This window comes from Podarcis liolepis (assembly GCF_965112155.1).
Source record: "Podarcis liolepis genome assembly, chromosome: 14".
Classification (NCBI taxonomy): domain Eukaryota; kingdom Metazoa; phylum Chordata; class Lepidosauria; order Squamata; family Lacertidae; genus Podarcis; species Podarcis liolepis.
The window spans coordinates 48,558,440-48,580,587 of record NC_139569.1 but is presented as its reverse complement, the minus strand read 5'-3'; the positions used below and the strand labels follow the sequence as shown (position 1 = coordinate 48,580,587).

The 22,148-nt window shown below is 48.4% G+C and overlaps 1 protein-coding gene across 2 annotated transcripts; it reads right to left on the bottom strand.

Annotated features, from left to right (window-relative positions):
• Positions 1-2,097: 2,097 nt before the first annotated feature.
• On the bottom strand, positions 2,098-20,603 carry LOC310693571 (tetratricopeptide repeat protein 24-like). Of its 2 annotated transcripts, none has more exons than XM_083475910.1 (7): positions 20,382-20,603; positions 15,904-16,598; positions 13,807-14,022; positions 11,872-12,000; positions 9,034-9,155; positions 3,994-4,098; positions 2,098-2,932 (listed from the first exon to the last, which is right to left on the bottom strand). In XM_083475910.1, the coding sequence occupies exons 2-7, from the start codon at positions 16,568-16,570 to the stop codon at positions 2,852-2,854; spliced, it is 1,320 nt and encodes a 439-aa protein (XP_083332036.1). In that variant the 5' UTR covers positions 16,571-16,598; positions 20,382-20,603; the 3' UTR covers positions 2,098-2,851. The 2 variants fall into 2 exon arrangements, with proteins under 2 accessions (XP_083332036.1, XP_083332037.1); XM_083475911.1 differs by lacking the exon at positions 20,382-20,603 and adding an exon at positions 16,928-17,395.
• Between the last annotated feature and the right edge of the window lie 1,545 nt (positions 20,604-22,148).

Genomic DNA, 22,148 nt, shown 5'->3' with positions numbered 1-22,148 from the left:
TGGGTCAGTGGGGCATCCGGGGAACAACTGAGCTAACAATCTGCACCAGCCCCGGACAATGAGGCCTTTGAAATGGACCAGTTTTCTTCTGGATGTGTGCCTAGAAAAGGCATCCATTCTCTTTCTGCAGCCCTCGTTATATTGCAGCAACAGCTAAAAAGTGTTGACGGAAAGCTTCAAAGCTGCGCTCTGTGACATTGTTAGCAGAGTGTGGGAAACGACCGACCCCTTTAAGCTACGAATTGCGATTTCTCCCTGCGAAAACCCTGCACAGCAGCAGCAGAAGCCAGCACAGCAGAAGAGGGTGCGTGTTGAACAGGAGTAAAAAATGGCATTACTACTGTTTGTGGAAATGCTGATAAGGACGGTTGTGTGGAAGGAAGAGAGGAAGTGGTTAGGCAAGTTTGCATTTTTAGTTTTCTAAGGAAGGAACAAAAGGATCTCTGTGTTGCAGAATTAAGCTCTTTTCCTGGCAATTTAGACACTCTACAAAGAGAAGGCTACTCCTGTGTAATGTTCATGAAAACTACTGCAACTGCTGCCATGGCTGTCTTGAGCCTTCCTCTGGATTGGGACCCCAGAGTGTAAACCTATTGGATCCCCCACACTTTCCCTTTCCCTGGTGCTATGGTGTGCGGCAGGCTGAATCCCAGGAGTGCCACTGCCAGTCAGTGTTGACACTATTACGCTAGATGGACCAATGGTCTGACTCAGTCTAAGGGAGCTTCCTGGGTTCCCTGCTTCTTTAAGGGGGAAGGCTGTAGCTCACTGGATGTACGGGATATTGGAAAACGCCAATGAAAACAGAAACAGGAGCAGAAACGGCCGACACTCACTCATTCTGTAACAGAAAATGATCCAGTGAATACAATCGGTATTTGGTGTTCTGCTTTCTACCTGCAAACAAAACAGTAACTGAGTACGTCCTCCCTCCCCCATTCGCATTAGGTTTCCTTTGCAATGAAATAAATGGGGTGGAATAATGTAATGAAAATGTAACATGTAATTAATTATCTAGATTACATAAACTAGGTAGTTTTGCCACAGTGGGCAGCAGGATAAACAACATGGTTTTTGGCAGAAAGTGAACTGCAGTGGAACAGAAGCAGTGTTGTATGCGATGAGCATAGGGGCTAATGGAAGATGGTGCCTTCTTCCATCTCTGGTGGAAGAGCAACTGTTTTGCATGCAGAAGGCCCCGGGTTCAATCCGCAGCATCTCCAGGTATCTATGGCATCTCTGCCTGCAACTCTGGAGAGCCACTATCAGTCATGTTGGCAGGCCATACTCAGCTAGATGGATCAATGGGTTGACTTGGGGTGAGGCATATTCCTCTGATTCTAGGACCTTTGGACAGAGCCAGGAGAGTTCTTGTGATGTTCTTAGGCCCTGTCTCTTGACTACGCAGGCCCTGAAACCACAAAGAAGGGGCCTGGGACAGCTGCCTCCAGGTTCTGCCTCAAAGACACAAGGTGTTTGCTTCATTGTATGCGCACACACAGAGCTTTCTTTTTAATTCTCCAAGGCTTTTCAACCAAATTTGAAGCTTTGGCTTTTCAGTTTTGCGTGAGTTTAATTTTATTGCGTGAGTTTTAATTTCATTTTGCAGGAGAGTTTCACTTATAAGGTGCTGTTGTTAAGCAGATAAATAGGTACTCATTCTCTAATTTTCAAGAGAAGCCCGGATTTCACAATGCATCTTAGAATGCAATTAAAATAATATAATTTTAAAAGCAATAAACATTTCCTAATACTGTGAAAACATTTATTCTCTCCCCTCTTCAGTTTAATTTAGGACAGTCCCTCCCAACCTGGGGCCCTCCAGGTGTTTGCAACTACAACTCCCATCAGCTTCAGTCAGGTTGACCATATGATGCTGAGGCTGATGGGAGTTGTAGTCCCAAATACCTGGAGGGGCCCAGGATGGTGAAAGCTGCTTCAGAATCTCCCCAGGGCCAAGTTGTCCAAGGGGGAGCCTCTCAAAAGCTGCAGCCAGCCAACTCTCGCTGCTTCTCATGAGGAAATGGAAGGTTGATGGGAAATAATTTATGACTTTCGACATGTGGAGGGAAGTTCATTTAAGAAGCAAGGAGACAGTTGGAAATTGGGGGACATTTGCATTTTAATCTGAGGATTTCCATGTACCACCAATTAGAGACAAAAGATACATAAGAAATTCTGATGAATGACGCAGGCAGCTCGGTAGCCTTCTCATTACATTGGCATCTGAAGTGGAACCAATGCCATTTATTAATAATTTAATTAAAATGGCAACACATTATTTTTTCCCTGTACTATACAGAACTGTAAACATTAATTTGATATGGTTGAGGATCATGAAATGCAATCTTAATTACTTAGAAACTAGGATAGCCAGTTGAACTGAATCAGGCAGGCAATTATCTTGAGTTTCCCCCCTTTCTTCTCCTTCTCAAAACGAGCATCCATCCATCTTAAAGAGCGGAGATAAATAACAAACTGAAAAAATGAAGAATATTCTGGAGAACTCTTTGTATAAACAAACCACCCTCCTCCCCAAACTGATCGACCAGTTCTATGACGCTGTTAAGGAATCTCTAAAAATGAGATGTTTTGCTGCTCAAGGCACAAAATGGCTCACACACCACCACACTCAGCATCAGGTGCAATCATCCAAGAGATTCTTCTATGTATGCTCCATTGAAGTGAATGGGGAGTGGTCTACAACTACACCACAGTGCTCACAGAATCATAGAATGGTACAATGTAGGAATCTCAGCTAAAGCATCCATGAGAGGTGGACATCCAACCTCTGCATAAAAATCTCCAAGGAAGGAGAGTCCATAACGTCCCGAGAGGGACCGTTCCACTGTCAAACAGCTCTGTCAGCTCCTGCTCTTTGCAATGGGATACCTGGAGAACAAGCCCCACATTCTGGACGGTGGAGAAGGCTCTGAAAAAAGGTAGGACAGGAGCTCAATTCCGTTGATAGCGCTAATAGCGGCTTTTAGCGGCTTTTAGCGGCTTATCTGCTGATCGGATCAGCTGATAAGCGGCTTAGCGGCTTAGAAAAAGGGGGGAAAGGGGAAAAAACCAGCAGGAACTCGCAAGACATTGTCGTCTTGCGAAGCAAGCCCATAGGAAATTCGTTTTGCGAAGCACCTCCAAAACGGAAAACTCTTTCGTCTAGCGAGTTTTCCGTCTTGTGAGGCATTCGTCTTGCAGGGCACCACTGTATTTGTTAAGGCTGGTGACTCGGTATAAGGCAGCTCACTTTGATCCTAAATACCACTCACGAAAAGGCCAAAAAAGGGGACAATGACTTCCTAGAGCAGGGGTCAGCAAACTTTTTCAGCAGGGGGCCGGTCCACTGTCCCTCAGACCTTGTGGGGGGCCGGACTATATTTTGAAAAAACACACACAAAAGAACGAATTCCTATGCCCCACAAATAACCCAGAGATGCATTTTAAATAAAAGCACAGATTCTACTCATGTAAAAATACCAGGCAGGCCCCACAAATAACCCAGAGATACATTTTAAATAAAAGGATGCATTCTACTCATGTAAAAACACGCTGATTCCCGGACTATCTGTGGGCTGGATTTAGGTGATTGGGCCGGATCCGGCCCCTGGGCCTTAGTTTGCCTACCCATGTCCTAGAACAGCCTTTCTCCACCTGTGGGTCTCCAGATGTTGTTGAACTACAACTCCTATCACCCCTAGCCAGCAAGGCCAGAGCTCAGGGATAATGGGAGTTGTAGTCCAACAACATCTGGGGATCCACAGGTTGAGAACCGCTATCCTAGAGTGAGCTGAACAGGAACAGCTGGAGCAAGTGACTTCCATGGATGGAAGGTGGGGGTGAGCTCAGCCGGGGCACCCGGGGCCAGCTGCCCTTTTGAGCCAATGGCCAAGCATACTGGGACAAGCAGGAGGAGCCTCAAGGGCCAAGGTGGGCCCAGCACAGCAGCAGTATTGGTGCAAATGTTTGCCCCCCCCCCGCAATTCTTACATCTGTTATTGCCGAATCTGCAAACTCATCCCCTGCGTTCGCTTGATAGTTAGCGACAGCAGCCAATTTCTCCCAAATCCGTTTCCGAGGGATTTCAGATGCTTCCTGTTAATGAGGGAAGAAGAGAAGGAAATAAGATCCAAAGAGATGCAGCATGTGTCATTGTGGGAGACAAACATGAGAGCGACCATGGGAAAGTGGCCGTAGGTCCATGGCAGAGCAGCTGTGTTGCATGCAGAAGGTCACAGGTTCACTCAGAAGAGCTGCTGCCAGTCAGTGTCAACAGTATTGAGATAGATGAGCCAAGTTCATCTTCCTACTGTCCACAGTGGGGGGGGGCAGCCATTTCCCCTCTAACCGGAGGATCCTGGTTCTAGGGGCTTCCACTTTCCTAAGAAACACAAAACTTCCCCCTCTTCCTTTTCCAAGGCTCTGAGTGGCTTGTCTCCTGCACTCTGCGGTCAACTCAGTCTCCATTCAGCCTTCCTCCTTTTTCTACCCTGGCCAGGCTGGGTTGGGCAATTATTTCAGTGCGACTCCAAATAGCCACAGATCAAATCTGAAAATGGCATTGGAGATGGCCAGGCTAGAGAACCTGTAACTGATGGCTCCCTCGCGAAAAACATCTATGCAGGGGCAGGGTCTAGCTCTATACTCCTGCAACTGTGTCATTAGCCCATCCCCATGGCCCCAATCCTATTCAGGGCCAACCCACCTGAACAAGCAACCCAAGCAATGTGTTTAGTTGCCAGTGGAAGCAGCTAGTCCCAGGAGCATTTCAGATGTTGTTGGTCTGCAACTTCCATCATTCTTGATCATGCTGGCTGGGGTTGATGGAAAATGGAGCTCAGCAGCATATGGAGGGCACCAGGCCAGTTACCCTGGTTTAATGTGAGGAGATGCCCAACAGCCTCTATTAACTGAGATGGCTAAATGGAACCTCCATGTTCAGTGGTATGCCAGGAAGTGACTTTTTGCGCTGCTTAGGGGCATAGAAAACTGCCTTACACCAGGTCAGATCCTTGGTCCATCAAGCTCAGAATCATCTACACCAGGAACAGGGAGCCTCACAGCTGCTGTAGGTCTTCTCCAGCTCCCACTAGCCCCAGTCAGCATGGTCAGGGGGGTGATGGGAGTTGGAGTCCAGCAGCATCTGGAAGGCCACTGGCTCCCTCTCCCTGGTGAACACTGATTGGCAGTGCTTCGGGGGGGGGGGGGTTCAGATAGGAATTCTCCTAAGGTCTATCTGGAGATGCCAATAATAGAACATGGGCCCTTCTGTACATAATGCTGAAAGGGAGGGATGTAGTCTAGTGGGAAAGTATCTGCTTTGCATGCAGAAAGATCCGGGTTCAATCCCCAGGTTGGGCATGGAGAGCTCTCTGTCTGAAATCCTGGAGAGCTGCTGCCAGTCAGTGTAGGCACTACTGAGCCAGATGGACCCAAAGGTCTGACTCAGTATACGGCACACTTCCTATGTCCTGCACCTGATACTGAGGCATCTGATCAAGACCTGTATTTTAAAATGAGCTTAAAAAATATATTTGTAAATGTTTGTATCTTTCATGCCAGGCAGAAACCAGCTGGCTAAGTACTTTGGCAGATGTTTATCTTCCTAAACAGGGCCCCTCTGATTTATAGCATTAGCAGGAGATGAGTACCTCAAAGTTGTAAAAGGAAATTACAGGCTGGGAGCAAAGGTTACAGTGACCATACATATTACAGAATACAATCAAGCTGCAAAAACACAATTAAGAGTTGGTAAATAGTGAGATTTATTGTTTAACAGAAAATAATACTAGGTGCCTCCCATTAGACGTGAGCTATATTTTCATAAGGTTAAAGGGCAAGAGCTAATAGGAACAGCAGCTGGCTTGAAAGGGGGGTGTAAATTTAAGGGGTTGCTTTTGGAAACTGTTTTTACTAAGTTCCTTTCCTTCTAAAAAACTATATATGTTAATGTATGAAATATATTGGCTTAATGTAATTATGCAAAGGATTTAGAAAGTAAGAAATGTTAGATTCTTATGTTAGATTCTTATTTCATTGATGGTGTGTGAGAAGGTGAACCCAAGATCTCTGTTTAAGATAAAAATTAAAAGCATGAGCCATCTGTTTTAGCCATCTGTTTTGGAGTGAAGGGGTAATAGGGCAATAGGGCAATAGGGCAAAGATGATCTGGTAATTAAGGCGCCTTGTCGAGGCAAATGTAAGATATATGACTACTTGTCTGCCATTTATGGATAGAAGGAAATATAGCTCTTTGTCTCCCATAAAAGGTAATAGGAAATGGGTGTATCTTTTATGATTGGTTCTAGCAAACAGCCAATAGGAATTTCAACCAGGCTGATTGGACAGAGGCAGCCAAAGAAGGAGCAAGGGGGCTGGGCTGAGGAAATATAAGTGCTGGCCATCAGGGCTGGAGTGGGCAGAGCTTTGGTAACCATATACCACTGTGTCTCTCATTTATTTGTCTGACAAATAAATTATTATTTTAATTTCTCTATTGCTGCGTTGAATATTTCATTCCAGCTAAGCGTTAACCACAAGCAGGGTGCTACAATACGGGCCCCTTTCCTATCTTCTGCTTCTAAAGCTCCCAGAAGCATCTCTTTGCCTACTTTGGGAATTTGGGTGCTGGATTATCCTGGACTTCAGTCTGTTTCTGTAAGGAAGTTTTGGTGTCCACATGTCTAAGGCCAGCCATCTTTCCCTCCCCCAGTGGACTCTGGGATAGCACCTTTCCTGGGCCATGCAAGAATTGCTTCCTCCTTGCTCACCTTCCCAGTGATGCTGTCTGCTTCTGGAGGGGTTGCCAGTGATAGGCACTATTAGATGTGGGGCAGGGCCTATCCGTCCAACGGACAGCAGAGTCCAGCCCTTGATAAATGGCCCAATTCCACCAGCTCCTTTGGTCTGGGCTCAGTAAGCTACAGTTTTGTTCTTTGGGTTTTTATTTTATTTAATGATCCTCTTGTCATTAGAAGGTTGGTTGTTCTCCTGGGTATTTAAACTGTTTTAACTACTTGTGTATATATCTCTGCTTTGTCAGCTGTAATGGCAATTGTGGGGTGTGTGTGATACTGATCCCTCTTAAATCTTTTTTAATAAAAATGCTGTAACTCTAGCTATAAAAATAAATTCAATAAGAGTTCGGTGTCGATTCTTTCTGTCCAGGAGAAAGGCAATTCTGTCTCCCTCTGTCCCTTATTTGTAATTCCTCAAATAGTGCAGACTCTAGATGGGCCTGGATGGTGTGATCTGGGTGCTGCTTTCAGGGTACAGGGCTATATTCAGGCTGCCTCTGCACCTCTCAGGTGATTAAAGAGCCAGGGCCTAAGAATAAGGAGCTGAGAACGGCAACTGAGTTTCTGCCCTCCCTACAGGCCAAGCCTCCTATCTGCTGTTCTTTCAACTTCAGAGCGGCACCTGGCCTTGGAACTGGGCTAATCTTGCTGCGGTTTATTTCTGGGTACTTTTGCGCTGGTACACCGGAAGGTAGGGCAGGGAATGATTAACATCAAAATGAGGAGGGAAAGTCTCTTTTGTGCTCCCAGTTGCAGGCTGTCCAAAGTCAGCAGCAGCAGCAGTGCCAGCAGGGTAGAAAGGAAATTCCACTCTTCCTTTCATCTGTTTGCACTTCCGGGCTCTGATCAGCAGGTGACCAACAATTGCAAAAAGGGACAAGCACTGTTGCCGCCTTCATATCCTGCATGTGGGCATCCCACAATGGGCATCTGATTGCCCACTGTGAGAACACGATGCTGAACTAGATAGGTCCCCTTTGGATTGATCCAGCTACAGCCAGGCTCTTCTGATGTCCCCACAAGTAGAGGGGGAGGGGAATATGCCTCCCATAGTAAGCTCAAGAGGTCTGAATTTCAGTAGGACATGAAGGCAGAAACTCTGAAGCATGAACTGAACTGTTAGAACCCAATACTAAGAACTTGTCAAGAATGTATAATTTGCTGCTGAAATGGAATACACTGGATGAAACGGTTAAATCAGCTATGATTAAGTGGGCACAGGACATTGGTCATAACATTATGTTTGCTGACTGGGAATGGTTGTGGAACACCGGGATAAAATTTACGGCATGTAATGCCTTAAAGGAAAATATTATGAAAATGATCTATAGGTGGTACACGACCCCAGTCAAGCTAGCAAAAATTTATCATTTGCCTGATAATAAGTGCTGGAAATGTAAAGAAACTGAAGGTACTTTCTTCCACCTTTGGTGGACGTGCCCAAAGATTAAGGCTTTCTGGGAAATGATATATAATGAAATGAAAAAGGTACTTAAATGTACTTTCCCTAAGAAACCAGAGGCCTTTCTCTTGGGCATTGTCGGCCAATTGGTGCTAAAGAAAGATAGAAACTTCTTTATGTACGCTACTATAGCAGCAAGAATACTTATCGCAAAGTATTGGAAGACACAAGATCTACCCACTCTGGAAGAATGGCAGATGAAAGTGATGGACTATATGACATTGGCTGAGATGACTGGCAGAATCCGCGACCAGGGGAAAGAGACAGCGGAAGAAGATTGGAAGAAATTTAAAATTTATCTTAAGAACTATTATAAAGTATATGAATGTTAAAATGTCGAGGTTTTGAGAAGATAAGGAGATTGCAGCGATTTAAAATTAAGTAGAAGGAAAGATTAAGAAGACATATGTTTGATAAAATTATTTAGAAGTTGTTGAAATAAATTTGGACATTGGGATGCAGGAAGGGGAGGTATGGGGGAGTCCGAGAAGCGAAGGTTATGAAAATAAGGTTATGAAATTATACATGTTTGTATGTCTTTTTATTTGTTTGTATTGTTTAAAAAATCTTGTAAAACCAATAAAAATTTTTATATATATAAAAAAGAAACTCTGAAGCATGGGCAGTGCCACACTATCTTCCATGGTTGCTAGTTTTAGAAGCCCCTCTGAGAGGGGAGGGAGAATCAGGGCAGTTTCCTGATGTTGTCTTGAAGGCCTTTCTCCTCTGTATGCAGTACAAGGCAAACAAGGCAGACAAACACAGATGTACCTTTGACTTTTCAAACAGAGCCAGGGCTTGTTTGTAGTAATGGATGGCTGGACCAAAGTGGCCCTGGCAGAGGTGAGTCATGCCCAGCTGTTCACAGGCCTGCGCCTCACCATAGGAGTCACCTGGAGGAAGAAACACAGCCAATAGTTGCAGGACAGGGGCCAGGAAGTCCAGGATGGAATGAGGAGGAGCGTAGGGTCAATGGCTTGTAGTTTATTGCCTGGAATTGGGGACACTTTGATCTGCAACTAGCTCAGGTCTTTGGCTGGCATATGAGCTGAGCTACTTTTCAAAGTGAAACAGTGTCAATCTGCCCAGTTACAAGCGGGAATATACAAAACTACCCCTTTTTTAGTTTCACCTCCTTGTCAGGCGGCAGGCATTGTAGGTTTCTGGAGACATCAGTGCAAAAACAAGGTTTGCAGTGGTGAGTTGCTGGAAGTTCTTAATAGCCCATCAGTGGCGTAGCGTGGGGGGTGCCAGGGGGGCCGGCCGCACCGGCCGCAACATCTGGGGGGGGGGCGCGCTCGCTGCCTCCGGAGTCGCCGAAGAGCCTCGGGCGCAGGCTGTAGCGGAGCCGCATGTCTCGTGGAACCGACGAGCTGTGCGCGCGTCCGGGCTGAAGGCGCCCGGCAGGCAGCGGCTCTCAGCGCTCGCCGCGGAGGACGCGCCAGGCAGCCCCTCCTCACAGCCCCGCCTCCGCCGGTGCTGCTGCAGCTGCTGGGCCGTTGCATTTTCCTTGCCTCTCTGCCCCCTCCTCCTCCGGGCAAGCGGCGTCGTTTGGGCGGCAGCGCCAGCGGCAACTCGCAGGTTAGGGGTTAGGGGGGCGCAAATTACTTGCCTTGCCCCGGGTTAGGGGGTGCAAATTACTTGCGTTGCCCCGGGTGCTGACAACTCACGCTACGCCGCTGTAGCCCATTGCTCCACATTTAATTCCATTTGCATTTTGCAAGCACAAATAAGGCCACTGGCCCCAGAGGCCTTCAAGGGACAGTGAGAGTTCCTTCTTCCACCCTGGCCGCGTAAATTCAGACGCATTTTGCACTCCAAAACATTCCTTCACTCACACTCCAAAATGTCTCAACAACACTAACAGCTGCATCTTATATACAGTGGTGCCCCGCAAGACGAATGCAAGACGAATGCCTCGCAAGATGGAAAACCCGCTAGACGAAAGGGTTTTCCGTTTTGGAGGTGCTTTGCAAAATGAATTTCCTATGGGCTTGCTTCGCAAGACGAAAATGTCTTGCGAGTTCCTGCGGGGTTTTTTTTCTCCCCCCCCTTTCCCCAAGCCGCTAAACCGCTTATCAGCTGATCCTAAGCCGCTAAGCCTCTTAACAGCTGATCCGCTAAGCCACTTATCAGCTGATCCGCTAAGCCGCTTAACAGCTGATCCGCTAAGCCCGCTAAACCGCTAATAGCGCTAATCCGCTAATCCGCTAGTGGGCTTGCTTCGCAAGACGAAAAAAACCGCAAGACGAAGAGACTCGCGGAATGGATTCTTTTCGTCTTTGGAGGCACCACTGTACTTACAGAGAACTCATTGCCTGTGTGTGGATTCTTGTGTAGCCAAAGCAGCAGTACCCAAGCCCAAGAGGGAGGAGGAGATACTAGCAGGCATGGAGCGAATGACAAGGTGTGCAGAAGTACAAAAAGGCTTTTGGGGCGCAGGGGACTAACAGCTCAATGAACAATACCCACAGAACAGGTCAATTGGGGGCCCAGGAGGATGGAAAACCAGGGAGAAGGCAAAATGAAATACTGTAGAGTGTTCTGAAAACAGGCGAGGTGGCATGCATGTAACATTGCAACATTTTGCTGCTGGTCCTACCTGCCTGTTCTGTCTCTCAAATTGCTTAGTATGAGCTCTCCTGGAGGTTAACGTGACTCTGTCCCAAACCCCACTTCATGATCTTAGCCTGGTGTCAGGGCTGGAGTCAGCAATGAAGGAAGCAGATCTCCGTTGTCAGCAAAGTTAACTCTTTATTCAAGGAAACGGACATACAACTTAGCCTAGTGATCCCAGCAACACTCTCCAGTAGGTCTTGCCCCTATGGAGCAGTGGTCAGGACTGCAGGTCCCTGCCAGCCATCCTCTCTAAGCCTCCTCCTCTCCTGGGTGTTTCCCAAGCAGCCTAAAACTGCGTCTGCGCACCTCTGCTCTCTGGCCTGCTCTTCTCATTACTCTGCGCATTCTTGGGAGACCTCAGAGTCTGAACTGCTCCCTTAAGCCTGTTGCCCCTTCAGCACTGGGCACCTCCTCCTAATCTTCTCTCTCTGGGTCTCCCAGCTCCTAGTCTGGCCCTCTAACCACCACACCACCACTGGCTCTCTGCTTTGCATACAGAAGGGCCCCAGCATCCCACGCTAGCTAATACAGTAGGATCAGTAGGTGTTCCTGGAGAGCCCCTGCCAATCAGAGTGGACCTGCCTTCCCCAACTGGGCACTCTGCACATGTTTTGGACGGCAACTCCCATCACCCCTGACTCAGGCTGGGGCCAAGGGGAGTTATCACCCAGTCATTGGGAGAGCACCTGGTTGGAGATGGCTGGAGTGGGTCATACTGGACCAGAGGCGCCAAAGGACTGACCTGATACAGTGGTACCTCGGGTTTAGAACTTAATTTGTTCTGGAGGTCCATTCTTAACCTGAAACTGTTCTTAACCTGAGGTACCACTTTAGCTAATGGGGCCTCTGTTCTCATCCTGAAGCAAAGTTCTTAACCCGAGGTACTATTTCTGGGTTAGCGGAGTCTGTAATCTGAAGTGTCTGTAGCCTGAAGCATCTGTAACTTGACGTACCACTGTATATAAGGTGGGCTTCACCACAGTTGCTTACCTGCCTCCACAAAAGCTTTCAGCGCCTGCTGGGAGTAAAATCCGGCCATGTCGTAGTTTTTCAGCTGGCCGTGAGCAGTGGCCAAATTGTAGTGGCATTGGGCCTGAGCAGACCTCTCTCCCAGTGCCCCTGGCAAAAACAAAGGGGGGGGGGGATCCAGCACGGATGATGTCAGCAGCTTGGCAAATGGATCCAGCCCCTTCCCAGAACTCTAGAAACTTTCCCCCAAAAGGATATTGTTCTGAAAACATCCCTAGCAGGGGACATTTTAGCCTTATGCAATTCTGTAGGCGTGAGAGCAAATCTGCCACAGGGGCAGTGAAGGCTCCTGAGTCCTGCAGGCTTGGAATTCTGCATCAGAGTGACCCAAATCATGCCCCAATGAAAGCTACGGTCTGCAATCTGCATATATTATACAAATCACCATACCGTCTCTTATTTGACTGTTTTGCTGAGAATTGAGGCAAAGAGATCTACATGCTTCACTGGAAGCCTTATACAGCCATCTGCTCTGGCTCCTGACATTTCAGACAGGGTAAAGAAGCGGAAAGGGAACCAATTTGCGGGGGGGGGGGGAGTGTTTCATGATTGAGGCTCATGGCTTATCCCCACTAACCTTTTGCCCCGCCGTTTCCAGACACAGGTCTGCACTTTAAAGCTCCATGTCTGAGTGCTCCTTTTTGCCCCAGAGCTTTCCCCATGAAAACCCACTCTTTAAAGCTGATGTGCAACAAGCAGCACATCAATATTCTGAGGTAGACTGCCTCTGAACCTGAAGGTGCCATTTACCTGCTGCGGCTTACACAGGCACAGAGAGGGTGGAGAAGGGAGGAGGAGCTTTGGGTGGCTGGAAGTGGTTTAGTAGGGTGCAGCACCCTTGCAGTTTGGAGGGCAGCACTTGGTGGAGGAGGAGAATCTCAGGGAGTCAGTGGTGGGACTGAGTGCTGTCTTCCTGAGGCCTTGAAGAGTGTGGCTGTCAGCCAGCGGAGGTGATCTGGGGCTAGGTGGGCTGTGGGATTAATTTAGCCTAAGGAGGCAGCCTGGCACTCAACCAGTGCTTGGTCACTCAACCAGTGCTTGGCAGTGGTGGCCAAACTTGGCCCTCCAGCTGTTTTTGGACTACAACTCCGATCATCCCTAGCTAACAGGACTAGTGGTCAGGGATGATGGGAATTGTAGTCCCAAAACAGCTGGAGGGCCAAGTTTGGCCACCACTGCTTTTATGGTGTCTCCCAAGCTCCACCCCTTCCCGTCTCTCTCCTGCAAGAGGCAGCCATGAGAAACTGGTTCCCACCATGTGAGCTTAGAATCTGAAGCCCTCCTTGCAAATAGGACAGAATGGAAAGCAAAGAACACCCTGCCCCCCTTTACCAAGGAGCCCTGTGTAGCCTCCATGGCTCTTTCCAGCAGAAAGAGACACAATGGGTGGTGTGGTGGTGGGACCAGGTACTTCCAGCTTCTAAGTCTTTCAAATCTCTGCAAAGCCGCTTAGCCAATGCATACCCCAGCCTAGAAACTCAGGGAGGACATGTTTTCAAACAGGGATTGTAACATTCTAGGTAAGAAGGAGTGGAAATGAATTGAACAAGCACAGCGCCACACAGATGAGACCAGTGACCCACAAGCTTTGTTAGCTGACAGACAGAGGCCCAATTGGCAAACAAAGCTGAGCAGAAATTAGCAGACAATGACATGCAAAGATATGTGAACAAAATAAAGATTGCAATTAATTATTTGATGTGATCAAAACAACCAAATATTATAAAAGTTCGTATTAAGAAGTAGGTATTTTGTTTATCTTTAACAGTAATATGAATAGGGACAATAATTTAAGTTTTTTGTTTATGTCACATCATTCTCTATGTATTGGTACAGCAATGTGTTTTTCAGACTTGAATAATTTGGCTTAAAAAAACCTAGCCCAATGCAACTCACCGTACATGTCAGCTGCTTCGCTGTGGTACCGCAGGCCCCTGTCGAAGCACTCCAGAGCGTTGCAGGCAGCCCCCAGGTTCTGCAACAGGACAGCTTTCTTCCGCACCGAAAAGCCTTTCCCGCTGCTCAGGCGGAGAGCTGCTTCAAAGTGCTGCTCTGCCTGCTGGAAGCACCTCATTTCCGCATAGTGCAGCCCCAGGTGATTGTAGAGTTTGCCTGAGAGCCAAAGTGGTGGGAGAAAACCCACCATTAGCTGGAGCTTGGGATCTTTCCAACTGATCAAGCAGGACCTTGTAGGCATTGCACAGTTGAAGGGAGCAAGACTCAGAGGAAATGTGTTCCCCAAAGATTGGGTCTTTCCGCTGGGATGGAGCGTCCCCCTCGCCCCTAGGCTTAAAGGGCCCCTGGGTGTAGAAAAGGCTCAGAGGATGCCCCTCCCACTCAAAAAGTGGCAAAGCCCCCATCCCTACTTGAAACAGGCCATCTTCAGTTACCGTATTTTTCCCTCCATAAGACGCACGTTTTCCCTCCTAAAAATTAAGGGGGAATGTGTGTGCGTCTTATGGAGCGAATGCAGGCGGGAGGCTCTGCTCAGCGCTCCCTTTAAAGAGCCGCATGGAGTGTGTGTGCGGCCCTTGGGGGCTTTTCCCCGAGGAGGGAGAAGGGCAGCCCGCCAGTGATGGGCTGCCCTTCTCCCTCCTCGGGGAAAAGCCTGCAAGCGCCGCAAACACGCTCCACACGGCTTGTGAAAGGGAGCGCTGAGCAGAGCCTGGGATGCATACAGGCTCTGCTCAGCGCTCCCTTTAAAGAATAGTTTTTTTTCTGGCATCCCCCCTCTAAAAACTAGGTGCATCTTTTGGAGCAAAAAATACAGCACTTAAAGAACCTTCAGCGTCCTCTTCTTGCAGAAGTTCTCTTAGCATTGTGGCGTCAGTGTGAGTTCCAGCTATGACTGGAAGATAGGAGTCAACTCCTAGGGGCCAAGGCCCCTTTGCACCCCAATAAAATATTTGAGAGGACATGCCCCCCCGGAAGTTGATGGACATTGCCATTCAAAAGGCGTGTGTGAGCTGCATCTTGTGAGGGGCTTACCTGGGCCACCCTAATATTTTATTCAAGTTGGCACCCCTATTGGAGAATGAGAGGCAATTAGAGTAGCATCCTGCTAGGCCAGGCTTTCCCAACCAAGTGCCCTCCAAATGTTTTGGAGCACAACTTCCATCTGCCCCCAGCCTGACCAGCCGGGCTCCTAGCAGCCCTAGCTGTGCAGGCCGGGGTTGATGGGAGTAATGGTCCGAAACATCTACAGGGCACCAGGTTGCAGGAAGTCAAGCCAAGATTTTCCTTGCAGTGCACAGGAAGAGACAGGAAGGGCCACTCCATCCTCTCTGCTGCAAGACCAGCTCCATCAGGACCTTCCTCTCCCTGTTCCCATTCAAGCTGGTCATTTGAAGAACTACCCCTCCTTCCCTCAACACGGCCAGGAATATAATATAACTGCAACTCAGGATAACACTTCATGCATCTGCAGAGGTGGGCTATACAGTGGTGCCCCGCAAGACGAATGCCTCGCAAGACGGAAAACCCGCTAGACGAAAGGGTTTTCTGTTTTGGAGGTGCTTCGCAAAACGAATTTCTTATGGGCTTGCTTCGCAAGACAAAAATGTCTTGCGAGTTCCTGCGGGGTTTCCCCCCTCTATTTCCCCTCTATTTGCCTGCTTCCCTCTTCCCTCCCCCTCCTTTCCCTTTGTGATGTGCCCATTGTAAACATGTGAACAGGGACAATCTTATTTTTAATGACCATATGTAAGTTGCCCTTGGAGCCATTCTAGCTGAATAATGTGCTAGTACATCTGTCTCACACACACTGTCCCTGGGCATGAGATTTCGTCTTCTGATTCATCTTAATACTTGTCTATCAAAAAGCCTGCATTTGGGAATCCCCATTCCTGCTGAGATCAAGGGTGGGAACTGGGTCCCAAAGGCAGAGTAGCTCATCTGGCTAGAGGGCACTCTGGCAGCCCCCTGAGATTTCTGGGGTGGCAGGATTTTTCCTTAAGGAGACCCAATGGGGACTACGGAGGTACTTAGCTATACCCAGCAGTTCCTGGTTCCTTATCTTGGTGCACAACCGGCTGCAGGCCTGCAAGCTCTCCAAGACGTCGTCTGGGGAGTACACTGGGCTTCGCAGGAAGTAATTTGCTGCCTCCCTCATAGCCATGGCTGCGTCTTCTGGGAGTTGCACTCTTTGGTAGGCCTGGCCGGCCAGGCGAAAAGACTGTGCAGCTGACTCCACGTCACCTGTGCTCACCAGGCAATAGGCCAGCTTGATCAGGGCATCGGCTGTGCTTTGCGTTTGATTTGTGTCGTATTCCTGGATGGCCTTTCCGTAGAACTCTGCGGCTTTTGCGTATTCTCTCATGTCGTCGTAAGCAGCGCCCATGTTGAAGGAGAGGTCGCCATCCTTCTCCTCACCTCCGAGCTCCTTGGCCTTCAACAGACACTTGAGGCCCTTCTGGGGCTTGCCGGTGGCAACATAAGCCGCCCCGAGGTTGAAGAGACACTTGGCTTTGGAGCGAGGCTCTGGGAGGCTACCCGAAAGCCTGTATGCCTTCTTGAAGGCAGCCAAAGCCTGGCCTTCCTCATTGCTGCTGAAAAGACATATACCAGCCTTCAGCAGCCTTTGCATTTCAGTTTGGACAGAGCCCAGCTGGCTCACAGGCTGGTCTCCGACAGAGCCAGAGATCGGAGGAGCAGAGGCCATCTCTTCCGAAGGGGCAATGGAAGGGGAACTGCAAAAGGAAGCAGAGCATCACAACCATCTGCACTTTGAAGCACAGTTTATCTGCATATTTAGCTTTTTTTTAAAAAAAATCTAGACTGCTTTTCTTTTCTTTTTTTGTTGTTAATTTCAAATTCTTTTTTTCCTTCTTTTTTTATTAAAGATTTTCTTGTTTTACAAAAGTGTTTGCAATGTCTCTCTCGTATTTTTTCCCCCATGTAACATTTTTACAAATCAGTTTCATTTGTTGAGACATTGGGAAGAAAAGGGGGAAAGAGGTGGAGGGGGGGAAAGATGGGTGGGGGTGGGGTCAGGCGGCAGTGTTTCTATTTTACTTACTATATGCAGGGTTTGATGTCAGCGTTGCTTATGCAGGTTCTCTGCTGTTCACTTGCGTTCCTTTGGTGATGAGAGAGGTTGGGGTTGGTCTAGGGTGTGGTTGTTCATTTGTGATTGGCTGTGGTGGTCTTTGTTTTCGTGTGTGAGTGGGGTGGGTGGGTGTTTTGGATCAGGTTAGCCATATTGATTTGTATGTTGTTGGTGGGTTTTTGTCATTGTCTTGTTGGGCTGTGTATGTGATAAAGGGGAGCCATGCCGGGGTGAAGGTATCTAGACTGCTTTTCAAGGCACAGACCGTGGCTCTAGGTAACCACCTCCCACCTCCCAGTGATGGGTCAGAAAAACAAATGTAAGGGAGACCCATTGCTGGCATCAGCACCCAGCCCTTCCAGGGTGCAAGTTGTCCAAGTAAGCCACCCTTCTCAGAAGATGGAGGTGCCACTTTCCTCTCTTCCTTCATGTGGTCAGGCAAGATGACCTTCACGGTCCCCCCCCCCAGCTTTATGATTTGCCCCACTCCCCTTTTTATAGCTCCCAAACCAGGGGCCATCATCACTACACCTTGTGGCAGAGAATTCCAAAGAACATCAGGATGTTACACAGAGATCTCACCATCTTGTGTAATGCCTCACTTTCCCACTGATCTTGCAGTGAGAATGCATCATGTAGCTATATTTGTATGTTGCCGTTTCAAATGATCTGTGTCAAGAGGTTATAAAATCATAGAGTTGCAGAGTTGGTAGTGACCCTGAGGATCTCTAATCTAACCCTCTGCGAGGCTGGAATATGCAGCTGTCTCATATGGGGATCGAACCTGCAACCTTGGCGTTCTCAGTACCAACTGAGCTCTAACCAACTGAGCGGTCCAGCTGGTGTCCGTGCCTTCCATTTTTCCTACATGCATTTTATTATCCCATACTTGTTTCGCTTGCCCGCTCCCCACAATGTAGCTTTAAAATGATTTCTAACAGGCAAAAGGGGAGCAGAAAAAGGGTGAGGGGCGCGGAATATTATGAACCAACACGTGTCTTCCATGAGAACATTACTGACAGGTAATGCAAACAAGTCAGCAGAAAGAAAAAAGGAACTTTTGAAGAGAGAGATGCAGATTTTGGTATAATATTAGCTTCAGCTATCCAGGGAGCTCATTAGTTCCTCATTAAATGTTTGCTATAAACATACGTTTTGATTGATAATTATGTAATGAGCTGGAGAGCCTCGTTTCCCATCATCATGCTTTCCAGCTTGCATGGCTGTTGTGCAAACTAGACTTTGATTAAAAATTGTTAATTGATGGGGGGTGGTCAATAAAGGAAGCAGCACCATTTATGATCTGTGCAGTGGGAATCCTCTCGATTTCCTGGCTCTGGTGGATTATCTTTGGCTGCTTAAATGCCTTTCCAGGGAGCTATTTTGGTCTGTATCTGCATGTGTGTGTGTAAGAGAGAGAGAGGGAGAATGATTCTGGGAGAGGAGGCAAAATTCTCTGCAAAAGGGGTGGAGGAAAACAGCATATATCAAGGAGGACAAGTTGCAATTTCTTTCGATAACTCAAGATGGCTATAGCAATGTTGTTGTGGTCACTATGGCACAGGAATGGGTCTCTGAAACCTCAGGGTTGGTGGAAAAGTCCATGGCAGACCCTACAGGAAGGACACCGAGAATGGCCAAGTCTGTCTTGGGGAAGCGGGAGCTGAAAAATAGCCACACATGGTCTGGAAGGTGTGGGGTGAACATTAATCCTTCATGCTCAGTGGCACACCTCATGAGTTTAGGGGTGCAAAGATAGTAAACTGTGCATAGAATGGTAGAGTTGGAGGGGACCCCAAAGGTCATCTAGTCCAGCCCCCTGCAATGCAGATAATCTCACCTAAAGAATCCATGACAGATGGCCATCCAAGCTCTGCTTAAAAACCTCCAAGGAGGGAGAGTCCACCACCTCCCAAGGGAGTCCACTCCATGGTTGAACAGCTCTTACTGCCAGAAAGTTCTTTTTGAGGTTTGGTCTGAACCTCCTTACTTGTAACTTGAAGCCATAGGTTCGAGTCCTGCCCTCCAGAGCAGGAGAAAACAAGCTTGTTCCATCTTTCATGTGACAGCCCTTGAGATATTTGAAGATGGCTATCCTATCTCCTCTCAGTCTCCTCTTTTCCAGGCTAAACATACCCAGCTCCAACCATTCCTCATAAGGCTTGGTTAAAAAACCCTTGATCATCTTGGCTGCCTTCCTCTGTACGTGCTCCAGCTTGTCAACATCCTTCTTAAACCATGGTGCTCAGAATTGGACACAGTGTTCCAGGTGTGGTCTGACCAAGGCAGAATAGAGTGGTTCTCTTACTTCCCTTGATCTGGACACTCTACTTCTGTTGATCCAGCCTGGAATAGTGTTAGCTTTTTTTTTTTTGCTGCTGCATCGCACTGTTGACTCATGTTAAGCTTGTGGTCCACTAAGACCACAACATCCTTTTCACATGTACTACATGTACATGACCAGGACATGGTGTGGAGGCTAAAGCCACAGAGCTGTAGGGAGAGGAGAAGGGGAGGTTGCTAGCCATTGCCAGCTGCATGGGTACCTGCTCTTTTGCTGGGCTTCTCTCCTCCTAGGTAGACCCATGGCAGTCAAATGAGCACTACTCTGGGCTTCTGCTGCCTTCACTCCTGAGGCCTGTCAGGGGGAGGGGGACATGGGTGAGGGTGGAGATCAAGGCAGGGCTTGGAATTGGATCGGTGGGGTTCCTGAGGAATCCCTAAAAGGGGGCTCTGAATCCAGTCTGGTTTCTCCAGGTCTTCAGTTGGGAGCGAGATTCTCTGCAGGGACCTAAGCAAAAGAGGTCTCTTTAGGGTCTACGTTGGATGGGATCCTGCTGTAAACACAAAGCAATGGCTTCTCTCTGGGGAAGACCTATGGGGGTGGACCAGGAAAGCTACAGCAAGCAGCACAAGGAGACAAGGCTGGTCCCAACAGCAGCTAGCTGAGGCTGGAACATCTGCCTTCAAGGATACTTCCAGACATGGACAATTTAGCAGTGGCCTGTGGCAAAACGCAACCAAGTAACAGCCTGTAAATTTGGTCATTTTTGAGAGAGGGGGCTTTCAAAGGGAAAGCGTGTGAGGTATTTATCTTGGACTGTCAAATAATCTGTCCATTTAAATTAACTTTGACACCTTTATGAGTATTTTTCCTCAACCTCAGTTGACCTGCTGTTGGGTTTTAGGTTGTTGTTGTTGCTATGTTTGCTGTGCCCCTGCCCCAATATCTCTATTTTTTGATTCCCAATAACCTAATCTATTGTTGGGCATCTCTAGTTGCATTATTGGGGGGTGCGTGCCATACACAGGCCAGGAATCTTGAGGTGCTTTAGTCTGGAATGGCTGACAGGGAAGGAGAATGGGGGGAAAGAGAGAGAGAAAGCACAATCCTATGGGGTGCGCAGAGCTGCTCATCACTTACCTGTGCAAAGTTTTGGGAAGGAAAGTTCTGAATTGTACCAGAGACGGCAACTGCAGGCAAGCCCAGAGGCAAGAAGGAGAAGGGGCAGTTCAGTCTTTCTGCAAAACTCTGTTAGGGAAATGCTTGTGGAGGCATCAGACAGGCTTAGCTACAATGCCTGGTTGTCACAAACAAACTTACTAAGGCTGTGCACACGTCATTCATTGAAGCCACTCCCCTAAAAAAGAACAATTCTTGGAACTCTAGTTTGTTAAGGGTGCTGGGAATTGCAGCTGTGTAAGGAAGGTTGGCAGTTCGAATCCCCGTGAGCTCCCGTTGCTCGGTCCCTACTCCTGCCCACCTAGCAGTTTGAATGCACGTCAAAGTGCAAGTAGATAAATACGTACCGCTCCAGTGGGAAGGTAAATGGTGTTTCTGTGCGCTGCTCTGGTTCGCCAGAAGCAGCTTAGTCATGCTGGCCACATGACCCGGAAGGTGTACGCCCGCTCCCTTGGCCAATAAAGTGAGATGAGCACCGCAACCCCAGAGTCGGCCACAACTGGACCTAATGGTCAGGGGTCCCTTTACCTTTAAGCAGCAAACTACAGCTCCCAGGGTTCTGTGTGTGCGTGTGCGCACACTTTGAACATATGGTGTATATGCAGCCTAAGACTGTGATTCCAGACGCACCTACTTGGCTGCCTCTGTTTAAACCTTGCCTTTCATGCAACTGCAAGGCAAGCCATCAATCTGAGGACAGCCAGCACGGCACCACCAGAAAGGGGCTGGCTGGCTTTCCTGGGTTCAACGGTTGGGTTCCTCTGGAGCACTGTGGGCTACTTCCCGCCTACCTGGTGAACACTGACAAGTTGCAACACTCCTGTGATGGCCTGGGACTCGGGCTCAGACTCGGAACTGGAGGAGTCTCAGTCTGCACCGGATCCTCTGCCTCAGGATTCATCTGAACCAAGTCTGGGGCCTGATCCTGAGGAGTCCCAGTCTGCACAGTTTCCCCTGCAACAAGCACCAGCTGGGCCAAGTCAGGGGCCTGAGCCTGCCCTGGCTCCAGATGCGGAGATTACCTCGCTGCCTTCAGCTGGGCCATCACTTACAGCTGCTCCACTACCAATTGGGTCAGGAGAGGCTGAGGCGGCCCCCTGAGTTATCTCCCGCTTGGACTACTGCAATGCGCTCTACGTGGGGCTACCTTTGAAGGTGACCCGGAAACTACAGCTAATCCAGAATGCGGCAGCTAGACTGGTGACTGGGGGCGGCCACCGAGACCACATAACACCGGTCTTGAAAGACCTACATTGGCTCCCAGTACGTTTCCGAGCACAATTCAAAGTGCTGGTGTTGACCTTTAAAGCCCTAAACGGCTTCGGCCCAGTATACCTGAAGGAGCGTCTCCACCCCCATCGTTCTGCCCGGACGCTGAGGTCCAGCGCCGAGGGCCTTCTGGCGGGTCCCTCATTGCGAGAAGCGAAGCTACAGGGAACCAGGCAGAGGGCCTTTTCGGTGGTGGCACCCGCCCGTGGAACGCCCTCCCATCGGATGTCAAGGTGATGGACAACTACCTGACATTCAGAAGACATCTTAAGGCAGCCCTATTCAGGGAAGCTTTTAATGTATGATATTTTAGTGTTTTTTGGTTTCTGTGGAAGCCGCCCAGAGTGGCTGGGGAAACCCAGCCAGATGGGCGGGGTACAAATAATAAATTATTATTATTATTATATTATCTGGGTCTAGTAGCCCACCGACATCTCCTGAGCTACAGAGACTCAGATC